The sequence below is a fragment of the Schistocerca americana genome, chromosome 1, assembly GCF_021461395.2.
Source record: "Schistocerca americana isolate TAMUIC-IGC-003095 chromosome 1, iqSchAmer2.1, whole genome shotgun sequence".
NCBI classification, from domain to species: domain Eukaryota; kingdom Metazoa; phylum Arthropoda; class Insecta; order Orthoptera; family Acrididae; genus Schistocerca; species Schistocerca americana.
Genome location: NC_060119.1, coordinates 769,577,345 through 769,596,344, shown reverse-complemented (window position 1 = coordinate 769,596,344; position 19,000 = coordinate 769,577,345). Strand labels below are relative to the sequence as shown.

The 19,000-nt window shown below is 40.9% G+C and overlaps 1 protein-coding gene across 2 annotated transcripts in view; it reads left to right on the top strand.

The window, feature by feature from the left end:
- The window catches only part of LOC124612096 (transcription initiation factor TFIID subunit 4), a 196,314-nt gene that overhangs the window by 138,191 nt on the left and 39,123 nt on the right, over nt 1-19,000 (top strand). For both annotated transcript variants that reach the window (XM_047140301.1, XM_047140300.1), the window contains one exon: nt 12,354-12,404. In XM_047140301.1, the coding sequence (XP_046996257.1) occupies nt 12,354-12,404 (51 nt within the window). The remainder of the gene's footprint in view (nt 1-12,353; nt 12,405-19,000) is intronic.

Genomic DNA, 19,000 nt, shown 5'->3' with positions numbered 1-19,000 from the left:
GTGAGTCAGTAAATAAATTTAAAAAAAGGTGGAAGACGAGCTTTTTTCTCCACCCCGAGTTTCGACCACTGCATTTTCATACATTCTCCAATGAAGTAAATACAAATTCCGTATTGTTCATCTTCGAATGTAGCAGCATTTTGATGTACTGTGAAAATCTGACTGGCAAGACTGTTTGGGATGTTTGTCAATATGGCCAACTCTACGGTCTGAATTTTTTCCTACCTGTGAGAAGAGATGGTTGCTAATAGGAACTTTTATGAATTGTGAATCACATCCAGTATTCTCTTAACCATAAGAATAATACGAATATAAACATTTTGCCATGTATTCGTTCGTATTTGCTGGTATCTCATTTAAATCCTGTCTGCCTAATAAACTACGAAACTAGTGTGAGACAACAGCAAACGCGGAAGAATATACATATCATGTCATGTTTATATTCGTATTATTCTTATGCCTAATAACGATACAGTCAGAAACGAAGCACGGCAGTTGACTAGATTTTTAAATCTAAAATGACTATAATTTCTGTGCAGAATGTAATGAACAAAAGAGGCCTCTGCAAAGATTTTCAAACGGCGAAAAATTTTAGATAAACTCGCGTTCAGAACATCTTCTATCATATGCAGTCTATTATTTGGTTCTTGTTGATCATTATCAAAGAAAGCAGCAGTGTAAGTAACAACAAATAGCAGTCTCTTGCCATTGTTTCGCTAATGCGACGGTAGCGCACACAAAACCAAGCCATGCCGCGAGCAGCGACAGGTTGTAAACACACATTATCAGAATGCGACAAACAATGCATGACACAGTACAATAATGCATTTTCAGCTTAGAGTGACGTAAACACCTATAACAAAGAGAACGGCACTTATCAGATCAAAGAAAAATACACAATCGATTCAAACCAGACGAAGCACGTGAAAAAGGAAGGGCTCTTGTATAAATACGGACGGAGCGCCTGACGCATAGCAATGGCTACCGGGTAAAGCTTAACTGGTAAGCTTACGACTCGAACCAAACTACTGTAGCTGTATCGTCATTCATTCAACCTAAATTGTGTCTCACATTACAATGGACCAACTTTGTTTCGATTTGGAGGTGTGGCCTAAAACTTTTCTCTCCCTTGAATTTCGAGTCTCAAATTTCAGATGCGGCTTAGATTCAGGAAAATTTTTTTTCCTTGATTTTGAGTCTCATTTTTCAGGTGCGGCTTAGATTCGAGTGCAGCTTAGATTCGAGTAAATACGGTAGATAATTTTGCTGATTCACCAGCTTCATGTACCCTGAAATATTTCCAGTGCCATCTTGTTCCGTTTCTCTTTTCCACATTTGAAGATTTTTTTCTTCTTCGGGGTTCGGAATTGCGATTTTAATGATAGGAAGTTACATTTTGGATGAGCATCAGCATAATCTGTGAGTTTCTTCTTATTGGCCAAGGAAACCAGAGAAAGAGAGAGAGAGAGAGAGAGAGAGAGAGAGAATATGAGAATCCACATACTGTTTCATAAAGATTTTGCTCACTGGGTTCGGTGTATAACACTATATCTTCCTCATTTACTATGAAATAATCATTAATATTTTCATTAACCAGCTCTGCAGTTACTTTGACCCTCTTGGACACAACGATGGTAGAGGTTTGTTGGTGATCGTGCCTTGTTCCTCATGAACTCTAATGCATGTAATGAACTGTAATCTGCCAGGAAGTTTCATATCAGTGCACACTCCGCTGCAGAGTGAAAATCTCATTCTGGAAACATCCCCTAGGCTGTGGCTAAGGCATGCCTCTGCAATATCCTTTCTTTCAGGAGTGCTAGTTGTGCAAGGTTTGCAGGAGAGCTTCTGTAAAGTTCGGAAGGAGACAAGGTACTGGCAGAAGTAAAGCTGTGAGGACGGGGCGTGAGTCGTGCTTGGGTAGCTCAGTTGGTAGAGCACTTGCCTGCGAAAGGCAAAGGTCCCGAGTTCGAGTCTCGGTCCGGCACACAGTTTTAATCTGCCAGGAAGTTTCATGTCTTGAGTTGCAGGTTCCACAGCTGCTGTTATGTGATGTCTATTCATTCATTGTTGTTGGTAACAGAGGCACATAAACTGGGTCTTTTACATAGCCCCACAAGAAATAATCACATACAGTCAGGTCCAGTGAACTTGGAGGCCAGTAATGTATGGCTGAATAATTTGGTCCAATGCAGCTGCTCTATCAGTCAGTATTCCTTTGAGTTAAAAATTCTCCCACTTCCAGATGCCAGTGTGGCGGTGGCCCATCCTACTCGTAAATGAAGTCTTTCGAATCAGACTCCAACTGTGAAGTCCCTCTCATTTCGTACAACTTCATATGGTTGTTTCGTACCCCATATTCTCTTTGTGACAGCTCACCTTTCCATTTAAATGGACTGTTGCCTTGTCACTAAATACTAAGTGTGGAAGAAAACTATCATCCACCATCTTGCCAAGAACAAAATTACAGAACTCCACACATTGTTGTTTGTCACCGTCACAAAGAGGTTGCTGTAGCAGAATTTTGTATGGGTTCATGTGTAAACATCTATTCAATACATGCGAGACGGACATCAGGGGCATGTTGAGCTGTTGAGCTGCATGGCAAATGGATTTCTGCAGACTCCTTGTGAAACTATGGCGGATGCATTCGACGTCTGTGTTAGACACTCGGTGATTTGACTTTATACAAACAACCAGCTTCTTGGAATTGTTCATGCCATCATCTAACACTCTGTGCTGTAGGAGGATCCACACCATACCTAGCATGAAAGTCACACTGAACAGTTATTACAGACCCACACTACGCAACAGTACATTGTTCACGCACATATCTCAAATAACATAATAGTTATGATTTTTTTTATATAGGATGATTCTTTTTGATACACCCTTTATATACAGGTACAAAGGATTTATGAACCTGTTACTTTTCAGTACAATGTCTATTCAGAAGATGTAAAGCCCTGACCACTATGAAAGTCTGTAAATGTTATTTGATGGACAAACACACAAATTAGTAGTTCACCCTCCGCGGGAGCTCCAGACAGAGGATGCTTACATCTAATTGGCAGCAGCATAATTGTTTGTGGCAGCATCCCCATGTCACGGTTGCAGCTGTAGGAAACATGGCGGTGTAACTGATGGTGCGCGTATTTGAAGGTGTGGCCAACTGGATAGTGGCCTATACCACACCTCTCCCTGCCCATATTAGGAGGTAGAAGGGAGAGGCCTGTGCTGTGGGTATTGATGAGGCAGATTACGTAGCTGGAGGCAGAGTAGACCAACCGGCATCCCAACAGGGAAACTGTTCTGGAAAACCAGGTGCAGGACAACTCGGACAGCACAGATAGGAGGCTGGAGGGTGCTGGTTACTAGTCGACAGTGTCATTGTTTATGGGAGAGGCGACCTGAAGTGTTGGTGACATTGGCACCACAGGTGGGCAGGTGGAGACTACCATCAGTGGGGCGGTTGCATGTGGACGTACCTAATTTGGTAAGGTGCAGAGGGGGTTGCATTGCGGCAGACGGATGTGGCTGCTTCATGTGACCAGACGTCATTCAATGAAGATATCTAGAACAGTTTGATCTACAGCAGGATCATTGAATTCATGGACCGTAGGTGACTTTGGTGACGGTGATGCGTGCAGGTGAAACTTTGTGGTGAAGTCTGAAGCTGTCACAGAGAGAAAGGATGAAGCAAATGCAGCAAGGTCCGATGGCGTTGCCCATGCAAACACTCTGCCGGCGAAATGTTAGGAGCAGACAAAGTAAAATGTGAACTCAGAAACATCAGTAAGGCACCGTCTCGTGGATGTGAGGTGTGAAGTTGGTACATCTTCATTCTGAACGTTTGAACGATATGTTTGGCCTCGCCGTTAGACTGTGGCGAGCTTGTGGTGTTGTCCTGACACGCTGTATTCCGTTGTGTTTGCAAAAGTGTGCAAATTTCTGGGAAGAAAAATAAGGTCCAGTATCAGAAACAATTGTTTGTGGCAAGACTTCAAGAGAAAATACAGAAGCTAGTGCCTTGATAGTGTCGACAGCATTTGTAGAATGCATTGGAATAACAGAGGGGTATTTGCTGTAGGTATTGATGATAATCGCCTAACGTGTTTGCCAAAAGGGGCCTTCAGAATCTATATGGAGGCATTGCCATGGAATATCAGATTGTGGCCAGGAGAAATGTTCCTGACACAGAGCAGCCTAATTGTCCATGCAAGTGCGACATTGTGCCGTCACATGTTCATTTGGCTATCTAAACCAAGCCATATACAATGTTGGTGTGTTAGATGTGTAGTGCAAACTGTTCCCCAATGACTTCTATGTAGAAGACTTAACACCTGCTGTTACAATGAAGCTGGGATTGACACTGTTGTGTGTTCATTAGCCGTGTGAAGCAGAATCACATCACTCAGTATAGAAAACCATTGCGGTGCACTAAGTATCTTCACAGTAAGTGATCGGGAATTCATTTCTAAGAGTGAAGCCAAACTTTGCGAATGTAACTTTTTAGCAATGAAAGTAAAAGTGCTGCATCTGTGCAGACAGATAAATGAGGCAATGTGTCGGTGTTTGCGTGTTGAGCTGTTGGGCAAAACAGAATTTTGTACTGGTAATTTGACTATAATAGAGACGAACATTGAAGCTTTTGCACCATGTGGTTAGGAACTTGTTTCAACAGGTGGAACAGTGCAATCAAAGGCTTATGGTCCGTGACCAAGGAAAGTTTTTCTGCCTTACAGGTGATCATGAAATTTGGTGACAATATATATTATATCCAGGACTTCTTTCTCCAGGTGACTATAATTAATCGGAGTACTGTTCAAAGTTTTGGAAGAAAATGTGATGAGGTGTTCTGTTTTGCCAAATTTGTGGGATAAAACTGCCCCAATGCCATGGGAAGAATCATCGTCTGCAAGCACAAGTGGTTTGACTGGAACGTGATGCATAAGGCACGGTTGACGAAGCAATGCATTTTTCAGTCTTCGAAAAGCTTGGTCACGGTCTTTTGTCCAGTGGAACGGAACATTTTTGTGTCTGAGGTGGTTCAGAGATGTGGCAGTTTGTGCCACATTAGGAATGAACTTTAAGAACAGCTTGCAGTTCACGTAAATTCTTAGGACATGGCAGTTGCTTGAAATGTTTCATCGAAGGACAAGCATCATTGGTGTCGGTGATATGTCCTAAGTATTCAACCATTGTGCTGGGGGGGGGGGGGGGGGGGGGTGTTTGTCTATAGACAATTATGTCGTCAGAATGATTAAAACAAGAAGGCACCTTCAGCGTTACTTGTTCAAGAAAGTTTTGAAACAACGCAGATGCAGAAACACTTCTGATAGGTAGGTGTTGATATTCGAACAAGCCAACATGAATATTCATAACAGTTACTTTTTAATCTCTTTGTCCATTGAACATTGCAGGTAGGCTTCTGCAAGATCAATTTTTAAGAAGAACTGTCTTCCCTCTAGAGGATCTAAAATTTCCTCTATCAATGACTGTCCGTGAATTTATCATGTGTTTTAAATCTGCACAAAGATGAATCTTCCCATGTGGCTTATGAATTATCACTTTTCCCATTTGGCTTGCGAATGATGACTGAGTGTGATGCCCAATGACTCACTTAAATAGGTTTTAAGGCACCAGCAGATTCCAGTCTCTGAATTTCTGAAGCGATGTCATTGCGTAATGCATGCGGCACAGGGTATGTATGGCAAAACTCAGTGTGCACATTAGCTTTCATCATAAGGTGAGCATGAAATCTTTTTGCACATCCTAGAGTATTGTCGAACAATTGTTGATACTCGTTATGGAGTTGCTGAATTGTGGCACAGGAAGCTTTTGTGTCAGTTGCATGAAACGTTTGTGTCAGTGGCATGCACATTGTCTTGTATGTGTAATGTGAAGGAACCAAACACATCCACCTCAGAAATATTTGAGCTTGCCCGTGTGAGGACTACAGTGAAAGAGACTTCCTTAGTCACGTTTTTGTTTCTTGCAGTTAAGTGGCACATTCCAAGCATTTGAAGGCAGTCAGATGCAGACTTGATGTTTGCAAAGGTGGTTGGCCAATTTTTTCATGTGAATCTATGTTAAGCAACGTGACAGAAGCTCCAGTATATTTTAGTTTAAAAGGCCCTTACTGGTTACAAATTAGCAATATAATCCACAGTTTGTGGTGTGTTCACTTAATACAGTTGTCCATTCTGTGTTATAAAAAACTGTTCTGTTTCCACCTGTGTAATAGAGCACTTTTGTGAATTTCAAGATTGGGAGAACATTTTTGAAATTTGTAGTATTCGCATTAAACACCTGTGTGTGCGTATTTTCTGCGTCTTCACTTTCCTGACTTTTGAGCAGGAGGAGATGCAGAACCTGAACATGAAATGATGTTGATTTCCATTTGTTTCTGGTTTGCATTATTCTCACGTGAAACAGAGGAGGGCGTCCTAGTCTTCTGCAGGCAGACCAGTTTTGTATGTACCAGGTGATGACAATAATTGCATTTAGTTTGTCTGAAGAAGCAGTTATTTCAATCATGGGTGACATACGATTTCACACATGATTTTGCTTTGCGCGGAGCTGGAGCAGTGTAATTAGCATTGCACCAATGTGGCAAATGCTGTGTGTAGTGTGTCTGGCCTTGTTTACATGATGCTGACTTGCGAGTGATGGAGTCGAGGTTGTAGCTAGGACACAGGTTGTTTGTCTCAAATAAAGTGATACCTGGTTGACAGAAATCTTGCTCAGGTAACACACACAAAATGTTCGAACTGCAGTTCCAGAGTGGGGATGGTTACATCTCATTGGCAGTGGCATAATTGTTTGTGGCCGCATCCTCATGTGACAGTGTCGGCTGTAGGAAGTGTGGCAGCATGCATATTTTGAGGTGTGACTGATCAGATAGTGGTGGATGCCATACAAATGTCTGGATGAACCATCGACATAAGGATTACTGGAAGTCTCAAGGTGAATGGACGCTGGATTCCCATGCTGCCAAGAACAACTGTTGCAGGTAGCAAGGGGAGAGCCACCGTGGCATTGATCAGGGAAAAGCCATTAGACATTGGTGCTACAGGTACATGTGATCTGTGGTTCCAAGCTCGCCTCTGTCTGCCACCAACACTGGAGGATGAAGTTTTGGCAATGTAGCTACTTGTGCTGGTGAAACGTCAGAAAAATCGTCAAAACAAACATTGACCGAAGAACCCATGACAGAAGCCAACAAAGAGCATGTCAACATGTGGGCACAAAAGCCTCAACAATTTTGAATTAAAGAACATAAAGTGGTGATGAAATTATTCTACCCTATCAAAGAATATCTTACAGTCACTCCTGAAACTAATGTTGTCGGTCGTATTGTAACACAAATTAACTCTCTTATGAGACATAACAATAAAACTGTGAGGCTGGTTGGGGGGGGATCTTAGTTATATTTCTGCACAACCACAGCAGTATGTGCTTCAAAGTAATTTCCTTGTGCCTGTACACACTTACCACACCAATGTTTCCATTGTTGGTAGCATCTCTGGAACTCATCTTGTGGATTAGCAGCAGAAGCCTTTGTTACAGCTATTTTTATGTCTGTACATTTGCAAAATGGTGTCCTGTAATGAAAAACTTATTTTTTGGGAAAATCACAAAGGGCCATATTGGTGAACAATGAGATTGTGGAAGCGCTGCAATGGTCTTTGACATCAAAAACTGTCCAATATACACTGCAGCATGGGATGATGTGTTATCGTGATGCAAGATCCAGTTGTTAACGATGTGTGGACGAACATGACACACACATTTTCAAGGGCTCAAGAATTTCTTGGTTGTGGTCTTGGTTTAGTATCCGGCCTGGGTGTAACCACCGTATGTGCACAGTACTCACACAAGCATGCATTTCCCCTTGGTGAACTTTCTTTGGTCTTGGTGATACCTTTGAACAATATTGCAACTTTGATGTTTCAGCTCATCATCATTCTGGAAAAACAAAGTTTCATCACCAGTGATAAGTCATTTCAGTAATTACGGGTTCACTTCCACTTGTTCCAACAGATCAGCAGCAACAGTCCTCTGCTGATCTTTTTGTTGCTGTGTGAGATTTTAGGGAATCATTTTGGCCCAAAATTTTCTCATTCCCATATTTTCTGACAGTGTCAGGGTAAGTGTTTCCCAATTAATGTTCAATTCATTTGCAATCAGTTTCACAGTTAATCTTCAGTCAGCTCACTCAAGCTCACTAGCAGTGACAGTGTTGTCATCTGTTGATGGTCACCTACTGCAGTGTTCATCTTTGACACTTGTTCTGCATTCAGCAAACATTTTGTGCCAATGAAAAACTTGTGCCCTTGATAAAATGTCATTTCAAAAATTCTGCTATAGCTTCCCATATGTTACTGCGGCGTGCTTACCAAGTTGCATACAGAAAGGATAGCAAGCTGCTGAGCAGTATATCAAGATTCCATTGTAGCATCAAGGAGCAAACACAGGACTTCACTCTTCAACCTGCTACTCCTGATTGAAACAATGTAGGTGCACACTACTTGCAGTTACGGGGTGGGGGACCAATGTCTCATACACGATATTAGGCAGGTGGGCCAGTTGGCTCCTCAGCCTATCTTATGAGTGGACACCCACATATTGTGTTACATCATTCATACAAACATACATACATAGTGTACCTTAAATCCCATCATGAAGGGAGCCTTTAGGGATGTGGAGCACCTTTGGCTCTAACCATGGTACGATGAACAGATGTGAAGTTCAGATATAGAGCTTGCCATATAATGTAGCAAAACTTCAGATATCTATACAACATATCTACAAAATGAGCCTGTTTTTGTTATAAATTTAAATTTATTGTTTGAATAAGAAATTTGATTATTTTATAACATCTGAGTGCATTGTGTTTGTGAGAGCTATGCATGATTAGATTAGATTCCGCTCATTCCATAGACACCCCCCCCCCCCCCCCCCCCCCCCCCCCTTTCCCCAAAAAGAGAGAGAGAGATGATGATGATGGTTGGTTGTTTTTGGGGAAGACCAGACAGCGAGGTCATCGGTCTCATCGGATTAGGGAAGGACAGGTAGGGAAGTCGGCCGTGCCCTTTGAAAGGAACCATTCCGGCATTTGCCTGGAGTGATTTAGGGAAATCACGGAAAACCTAAATCAGGATGGCCGGACGCGGGATTGAACCGTCGTCCTCCCAAATGCGAGTCCAGTGTCGAACCACTGCGCCACCTCGCTCAGTAGAGAGATATGATCCTCATGGGTGTGGGACATTCAGAAAATATAACACAAAACATAAAACATCTGGATATAATGTTTATTATGCTGGTCATTTGTCAGGAGATTGCCAAATTAGGTGGATGCATTACAGTGAACTGGAACTGCTAATATTTACAGAATTGATGAATTCTTCTTGGGTTATCAGTCGAGTGGAGGTGTCATCTTGTCGCAATATTTCAATGAGTTTCGTACCCATCATCTTCTCACGAAGTCAGTTTGCCTGTTGTGACAAAGTGCTGTCAAAACTGAAGTCTAACAGACATTTTTACTTATGCTGGTCTAACAGTCTCTGTTAATGTATTCATCTATAGAGTAGGAGGAATTGCCTATCAAAAAGTCTTTCAACCTCTCTTTAAACAGTACCTTATCTGAAACTACGTTTTTAATGGTTGTTGGTAATTTATTGAAAATGAGTGTTCCTGAATAGTGGAACCCTTTTTTGGACCAAGATATGTAGATTGTTCTTATTCATAGTATTGATACTATGTATTGAGCTATTGGTTGGAAATAGAGATATATTACCTTGCAACAAATTTCATTGAGGACTAAATGTACTGAGAAGCAGTGGTCAGAATACAAAGTTCTTTGAACAGGTTTCTACATGATGTTCTTGAATTTACACTACAAGTGATTCTTATTGCACGCTTTTGCATGCTAAAAACTTTTGCTCGGTTTGGTGAGCTTCCCCAGAATATGATCCCATATGACATAATACAAGGGTTGGAACTTAAATGGTGACAACTATTTATTCACAACCAATTCAAGAGAGTTACAGGTTTGCACCTGTTACTGTCCTTCAAAGTAGTCCCCAGCATTGTGTAGAATCCGTCGCCAGCAATGTGGAAGGCGTAGTATACCGTTAGCAGAGCCTGTTCTGTTGATGGTGCGAATGGAGCGGTCTACTGCCTGTCGAAACTCTGGAACAGTTCTGAAGTGAATGCCTAGAAGTGGTTCCTTCTGCTTTGGAATCAAATCAAAGTCACAAGGACTTAAGTCCGGGGAGTATGGTGGATAGTACAGTACTTCCCAATCCCATCGACCGAACAGAGCAGCCAGTAGACCGCTCCATTCGCACGATCAACAGAACAGGCTCTGCTAACGGTATACTACACCTTCCACATCGCTGGCAACGGGTTCTATACAACGCTGGTGGCTACTTTGAAGGACAGTAACAGTTGCAAACATGTAACTCTTTTGTATCAGTTGTGAATAAATAGTTGCCACTATTTAAGTTCCAATCCTCGCAGAATGAAAGTAAGCAAAGTATGCAGGTTTTTTTTAAATATTTATATCTCCTACATCTGACGTCATTATCACTGCAAATACAGACTTGTTTAGGCGCTTAAGCAATTCTGTGGTATGCTCTTCACAACTAAATTTATTATCGAATTGTAATCCCAGAAATTTAACACTGTCAACCTCTTTGATCTGCATGTCTTCATATGTTGTACACATGCTGGAAGGAAACTCTTGTGGGTTCTGAACTGCATATAGGGGGCGTTTTCAAAGTTTAATAACAGTGAATTAACTTTAAACCGTTTATTAATGACAGTGAAAATTTGATTAGCAGCTATTTATAAATCTGTATTTAACTTACTATTTACTGCAATGTTTGTATCATCTGCAAACAAAACGAACTTAACATTTGGCGATGTAACAGATGAGAGGCCATTACTGTACATAAGAAAAAGCAATGTACCCAAGATGTAACCTTGAGGAACACCTCATGTAATTAATTCCCAATAAGATGAAGACTCACTGCTTACGTCACAGGTATTTTGCAACGACACTCTTTGTTTCTTGTTAGTTAGATAAGAGTCAAACCATTTTGCAGCATTGCCAGTGAATGAAGAGAATACTGTGGTTCACACAGTCAGAGACTTTTGACAGGTCACAGAAAATGACAGTAGCCTCTAATTCATTATCTAATGAAGTAAGTACATTCTCACTATAAGTTTAAATAGCTTTCTATGTATCAGAACCCTTGGACAATATATTGTTTGCAGTCAGATGCTTAAGCAGACGCTTGAACACAACCTTTTCTAATATTTTTGAGAAAGCCAGCAAAGTGAAATTGGTCGATAGTTTGATGGTATGTCTTTATCCCCCTTCTTGTAAAGTGGTTTAACTTTGGCATATTTTAGCCCGGCTGGAAATGTTCCGCTGATAGGAGATTGATTACTCAAATAGCTTAAGATAGAACTCAACAGTGTGTGAACCAAAGTCCAAGACAGTCTCCTGAAGGGGAAACTAATTCTCTCAAACACATTGTGACTAATATTTCTGAATTTTAGTGACTGTTTGGGGAGTGTTTTTGTTGTTCAAATAATGTAACATTCAATCAACATATGCTTATGTACAAATATGCAAATATTGTCCTGAGGGAAATGTTATGCTTCCACTGTACAGAAATGAAATAATAGCATATGTTGTGTCTCCTACTCTGCTATCTGTTTGTCATTCTGTAGTTTCAGAAAGAGGAATGCCATTAACTACCACATTCCACTTTACATTTATTGTTGCTATTTGTTGAATTCTCATAAGTAGAGAACAAGAGGTACCATCACTTGTCATGCACATCTTGTAAGTGCCTTGCAGTTTACTAAGGATTTTCTTTGTGTCACAACATTGTTTTGTGAAGAATCTATGATATTTTTGCTGTTTGATCTGTTGGCTTTTGATTAGCTTAGTAAAAAATGTGCCCATTATTGTTTCCATAATCTTGTGTTAACCCGAGCTAAGAATATCCTGCTCTCAAGAGTATACAAATTTGTTTTTGTAGCTCTCAAGCTTACAGTAGTTCATGACCAAAAAAACTCTCTCTCTTTTTGTGTGTGTAAGAGAGAGAGAGAGAGAGAGAGAGAGAGAGAGAGAGAGAGAGAGAGAGAGATAATATTTGTTATGGTATATCAATCTCAAAGAAAATTGGAAGATGTGGTGCCAGATGTTGTGTTTGTTTGTAAAATTTTGTGTGACACGCTGTGATTTTTGGGTAACATTATTAGCTGGATGATTCTGTTTCTTCCGCATTAGGATTGTCATTTTTGTTATTTTTTCTTAATTTTTCTCCAAACAGGGAGGTGCTGGCAGTTCAAATGGTGCAGGCAGTAGCCTTAACAGGACACAGGTATTGTACTATATTAAATTTAACTGTATAAAGAAAGCTTTGTTTTGCTAGAATATTCGTATGTGACTTCTGCATTGCAAAGAAATCAATAAATAGAACTCCACAAGGAAATTAGTTTATCCATAATAGCGTGGAAATTACGAGCATCCATTTAAATTTAAGCCAGAATTTGCACAGACTTTTAGCAACAGTTTGTGCATGGATATATTTGTTGGTATTCCATTATGATGGCTAGCTTCAAGTGATTCTGAACATATGGTTCTCATGTCAATGGTACGCTCTTCATAAAATTCATGTAAACAATGATGCAACTAATGCCATCTACAAATCGTTATTTGATGCTTAAAATGAAAAATTGTTGGTAATAATGGATGAGTAAGCTATTGAAAAGAAAGACCTCATCTGGCCACAGGATATGATTTCTTTGTAACTGACTGATGCTAAATTGATGAAAGTTGTGCATCACTCTTTTTTTATGTAGAAAATTGTCAGGAACCTCATAAAGATAGCAAAACTGATCTTTGTGGGAGGTGCAATAGTTTATAGCATTTTATTTCTGTAACTTTCAGTGCACTGTTTTATTGAATATCAGGATTGTTAGAAGAAGAGAATAAGATACCATTTGATAGTTGTGGATGTCTTCAGTCTGTGCCATCTTCATGACACCAAAGATCATTGAAAACTATCTGGTGAGGTGGAATGCGGCACAAGAACTTGTTTCAGCTGTTCCCATGTTTCGTTAGTGTGTATATGAATCAAGTCAGTCCATACATAATGTAATCACCACTCACACATTGGACTGTAGGTATGTTCTGTCCAGTCAACTGCTGTATACTATCTATGGTATTACATGTAATCAGCTTGTTGCCAAACCCTCCCTCCATTATTGCCAGTATATGAATCCTGATGGTGCTGCACCTTCTTTATTCAGGCAGCTGCTCATTTGGCCTCATGAGGCTAAGTGGATTCTATTCTAGACATTCCTACCTCAGAAAAATCCAAGGTGGTCTTGGGAATCAAACCCAAGTCCTTCCACAGACCACTCAGCTATGGAGTCTATCGGTCCAAGCAAACTTGTATCTTGACACATCCCAATGCTTTACTATAAGGAATAGACAGTGCTCTCAATGTGCCGTTAAGTAGTCTGTAATTATATGTACTTCATTTTATGTACCATTATCTGACCTCTGTCCTTTAGTGGCAGTCCCCGTAATATGGAAATAGATAGTTGTTATACTTTCATATCGACTAATCTCTGTCACCAGGTACCCTTCCTATTTTGTAGTAGAATTGTCTTATAGTACATTTTCCTTAGATGAATACTAAACTATTTAATTAAGGCCGCATTATTTGTTTGAATACTCAAAACCTTGGTGTCTCATGACAGAAATGTCGTCTCAGAACAGAATTAATAGCTCTATTAAGTTTTTCTCCCTCGTATTTCAAAGTAAAAGGCTGTTTGGCATGAATGTCGTCTGAAACAAGCTTAATTTAACTAACAGTTATTTTTTTATACATCACCTTTTCAGCCTATACGATACCCTGATACGGGGCTATGGAAGACACTACAAAAGCAACCTCGTTGCCATTTGTCTACTTATCACACTTGTGTTAACAGCCGTGATGAAATCTACTAGAGGTCCTAAAGTTGAAATGTGAAGAGGCGTTGCATATAACCACAGTATTTATATAAAAAATATGCAAACCAGGAAAAATGGCACAACACTCAGTTGGATAGGAATGAAATAAAATACCTGTATTTATTGAAATCATGTGTTGCACAGGGATCAAAAGGGTGTAGGAGGAAATTAAGTTTTTTTTATGGTGATGTTTATCCTTTGTAAGTGTGGTTATTATTTGTATCTTTACAGTCATTGAGTTCAGTTACACATGTTGAGTTCTTATGCATTTATTTGACAGGATCCATCCTTCAACAAGCTGCATTTTTATCAGTCTCTTCCCCACTCACAGTATTACTGATTTATAAATCACAGGTGTCTCAGAAGTTGTACAATTATTTAGGGTTATTAGTCAAAGCATTTCTCAGAAAGTTATTTAGACATTTATTATTTTGTGATGTTGGCAACAATAGTGATAAAAGTATAGAAAACTGAACGTTGTTTAGCTGAAGTATCATTTTCTGTAGTATCACTGATTGCACAACGTATAAAAAACAGCTAGGGTACAGGCAACATTCAGGGAAGTATCTTATGCCTCCACTTTCCTCTTCTTATACTGATCTGTGAAAAATATACATGCTTTATTGTAACATAAGAAACATTTTTAAATATATTTGGATCAACAGTCACACACATCAGCAGCATTATGTTTCAGGTTAAACATTTTTTCGACCATCAACCCTACCAATGAGACTCAACCAAAGGCCATTGTTTAACTGTGCCTAACTCAGTTCACTCCTCCACCTAGTCGTGATCCACCCTACTGCCCCCAAACCACCCGCTGTTAACTTTCCAGGATTTCTTAAGCTCTAACCTTGCCTCACCATAATTCCCCAAGTCTCTCAACATGCAAACTAACCTTACATCTACAGAAAGAATCGCAGTCCACCATCCAGAAGCTGACCCCGACCTTATAATCCTGCCTGCAGACAAAGGCCCCGCCACTGTTGTTTTGAACCGCAAGGATTACCTGGCCGCAGGACTCTGCCAGCTGTCAGATACATCCACCTATAAACCTTGCCACAGTGACCCCCATTCCAGAAATCCAGCAGGATCTCCAGACACTCCTAAAATCCTTAGGCCCATCCCAGATCCTCTCCCTGGAGTCCATGTCTCTGCTCACCCCTACCACTCCCCGCACTCCTAACTTCTACATGCTTCCTAAAGTCCATAAAATCAACCACCCAGGACACCCCATTGTGGCTGTTTACTTTGCCGCCACTGAGAGAATTTCTGCTCTCGTGGACCAACGCCGTCAACCTATTACACAGAACATACCTTCCTATATAAAAGATACCAACCATTTCCTCCACTCACTCTTCACAACTCCTGTCCCTTTACCACACGGTGCCCTGCTTGTCACTATTGATGCCACCTACCTTTGCATTAACATCCTTAATGCCCATCGCATTACCGCTGTTGAACACTGCAGACGTGTTCAAATTATTAGACTAAAGATTTTTTCCAAAACTTTACATTTATTACGCATTTACATCCACATATGAATTATTTGTACATTCAGTACTTTTATGCATGCCTTTGTTCTTAAACAATATTTTATCCTGTTTGGCATAGTTTTGTTAACTTTTCACATGATATTTTAATATCATCGTCATGGTACCGGATTTCGTCTAGTTTCTCTATGAGATCTTGTTTGGTGTTCTTTGTAAATTTCCTGCTAGGACCTTTCTCGGACATCACACTCCAGGTCATAACAAAAGTTGGATGCTTCACGTATTGCTGCAAACACTCAGCTTTTGAACTGTTCTCCAGGTTTGCAACGAACATACTGGCTACTTTCTTCCAACACAGTGAATTCAGATTCATCACTCAAGCATGTGTATAAAATTGCAAGTTAGAAAAGTTGGGAATAGTAGCATAGGAGACCTCAACAGTCCCAAAATTCAAATGTGCATTTCTTCAGTATCAATGAAACATCACAATTTCAAACCAAGACTCCTAACTGTAAAGATCAGACCCACTGAAATTACCAAATCATTGCACATACCTTAGCCCAGTCCTCACGTGTCCACTCCTGAAGTTGTTTAGCCCACTGTAATCTTTTGGTTTTCATGGCAGGTATGATGTTCTGTTTTTTCGTTGGTCAGCATGCCCTTAAACCACATTCAGACAGCGTCGTCCTCACTTTCATAGGTGAAACTTCAACACCCATACCTTTCAGCTGTTGGCTCATGTCTGTAGAAGTAAGTTTATGGTTCATTGTTGTCATTTTTGTGAGTCTTCTCATTGTTCTGGGATTTATTTTTCTTTTATGTCCACATTTTCCTTTCCTGTTTAGCTTGTATTCACCAGCTTTCTGCACTGAAAGTTTGGTTTTGCTGACAGTTTTCTGTGATTTTCTCATTCTGTCAGCAATTTCTTGTTGTGTATAACGATTTTCAGCAAGAAGTGCTACCACAGCCGAAACTTTCCGAAGTGAAACATCTATTTGTCTTTCCTTTTGTCCTCACTTTCTTTGGACCTCACATTTATTCCTATTGCTTAAAACATGCTAGTTCACAAGCTATATAATGTCTTGTTAATGTAGCAAGAAACTTATAGAATAAATAACAAACTGATTATATATAAAAACAAAGATGAGGTGACTTACCGAACGAAAGCGCTGGCAGGTCGATAGACACACAAACAAACACAAACATACACACAAAATTCAAGCTTTCGCAACAAACTGTTGCCTCATCAGGAAAACATAAATAACAAACTGAAGTACACCACAGAAACATAAAATATTACTGTAAACACAGTTTCAAAGCATGTACACAGACAGCTTACACCAACACGATTTTGAGGGAAAATCACAAATGTTATCAACTGTGAAAAATTCAGTGATCTGTGAGTTGCTTGGAAGGGAAATTTCATGGCATCAATCAAACCTTTAAAACAAATCAATTATTACACTTTGCTCTCCTATTTTTACTCCAGAAAACTTAAGAGTATCAAAAATAATAGTTTAGTCAAATAATTTGAACACAACTGTACCTTTCCCAACACCCGACAGCCTCCAAACCACCATGACCAACTATATCCTCACTCACAATTACTTCTTCTTTGGAGACATTACCTACAAACAAATCCGAGGTACGGCTATTGGCACCTGCATGGCACCATCCTGTGCCAACCTATTCATGGGCCATCTAGAGGAATCCATCATATACATCCAGAATCCTAAACCTCTCACCTGGTTCAGATTCATCGATGACATCTTTGCGATCTGGATTGGGGGTGAGGACACCTTATCCACATTCCTCCAGAACCTCAGCAACTCCTCCCCTATTTTCTTCACCTGGTCCTACTCAACACAACAAGCCACCTTCCTAGATGTTGACCTCCAACTCAAAGATGGCACCAACAGTACCTCCATCCATATGAGACCTACTAACCATCAGCAATACCTTCACTTTGACAGCCGCCACCCGTTCCATACCAAGAAGTTCCTTCCATACAGCCTAGCCACCCATGGTCATTGCATCTGCAGTGATGAGTGGTCTCTTTCAAAATATACCGAGGTTTTCACTGAAGCCGTCACAGACCTTAATTATCCTCCCAGCCTTGTACAAAAACAAATCTCTCATGCCTTATCTTTCCAGGCTCCCACCACCTCCCAAAAGTCTCACCGTCTGGCCACAGAGGGGCCCTCATAACTAAATACCACTCAGGACTGGAGCAACTGCATTACATTGTTTGCCAGGGTTTTGAATACCTCTCATTGTGCCCTGAAATGAGAAATGCCCTGCCCACTATCCTTCCCACTCCTCCCACAGTGGTATTCCGCTGTCCACCGAACCTACACAATATACTGATCCATCCCTACACAACCCCTGCTCCCAACCATGGTTCATACCCCTGTAATACACTAAGGATGCAAGACCTGTCCCATACATCCTCCCACCACCATCTACTCCAGTCCGATCACAAACATCACTTATCTCATCAAAGGCAGTTCTACCTGTGAAACCAGTCATGTGATCTAAAAGCTCAGCTGCAACCACTGTGCTGCATTCTATGTGGGATGACAACCAACAAGCTCTCTGTTCACGTAAATGGCCACCATCAAACTGTGCCCAAGAAACAAGTGGACCACCCAGTTGCTGAGCACACTGCCAAACATGATATCCTTCATTTCAATGACTGCTTCTTAGCCTTTGCCATATGGATCCTTCCCACCACCACCAGATTTTCTGAAATGCACAGGTGGGAACTTTCCCAGCAATATATCCTACGTTTGCGTAACCCTCCTGGCCCCAACCTTCATTATTCATTGTCCTCACCCATCCAGCCTCCCTGTTCCCATCCCAGCACTATACAGCACTCATTCCACAGTTGCACCCAGTTTTTTTACTTCTCTCCTTTCCTGCTTCCCCCTTCTCCCCACCTCTCCCTTGCCCTCTGGCTAACCTCCCGAATGCGCAAAGCTGCCCTACCCTCTCCACCTCATCCATGCGCACTCTTTAGCAGCACTGCACTGTCCGCCACCCCTACCCTACTATCCCTCCCCCTCCCCCTCCCAGCCCCAGCCTCCTCCTTATCCCCACTCAGTTGCCACTTCCATCATGCACATGTGTGTCTGCTCGCAATGTGGCTACAGTTGCCTTAGATTGCAGTCGCGCGCGCACGTCTCTCTCTCTCTGTGTGTGTGTGTGTGTGTGTGTGTGTGTGTATTTTTGACAAATTGTTTACGGGCTAAAATCTTTATTTGGAACAGTCTTTTATTTGTGTCTATCTGCGACTCATCAAAGTTAATGATGGAAAGTCTTGTTTTCATGCTGCAGCTTGGTTATCCATAATTCTTTGCATGCAGGAATGCTAGGCTGGCGGTTGAGTGATACTGGCACCATAGCTCAGTGTGTTCAGTCAGAGGGCTGGCTGCTCTGCGTACAAAAAAAAACTTGAATGAAA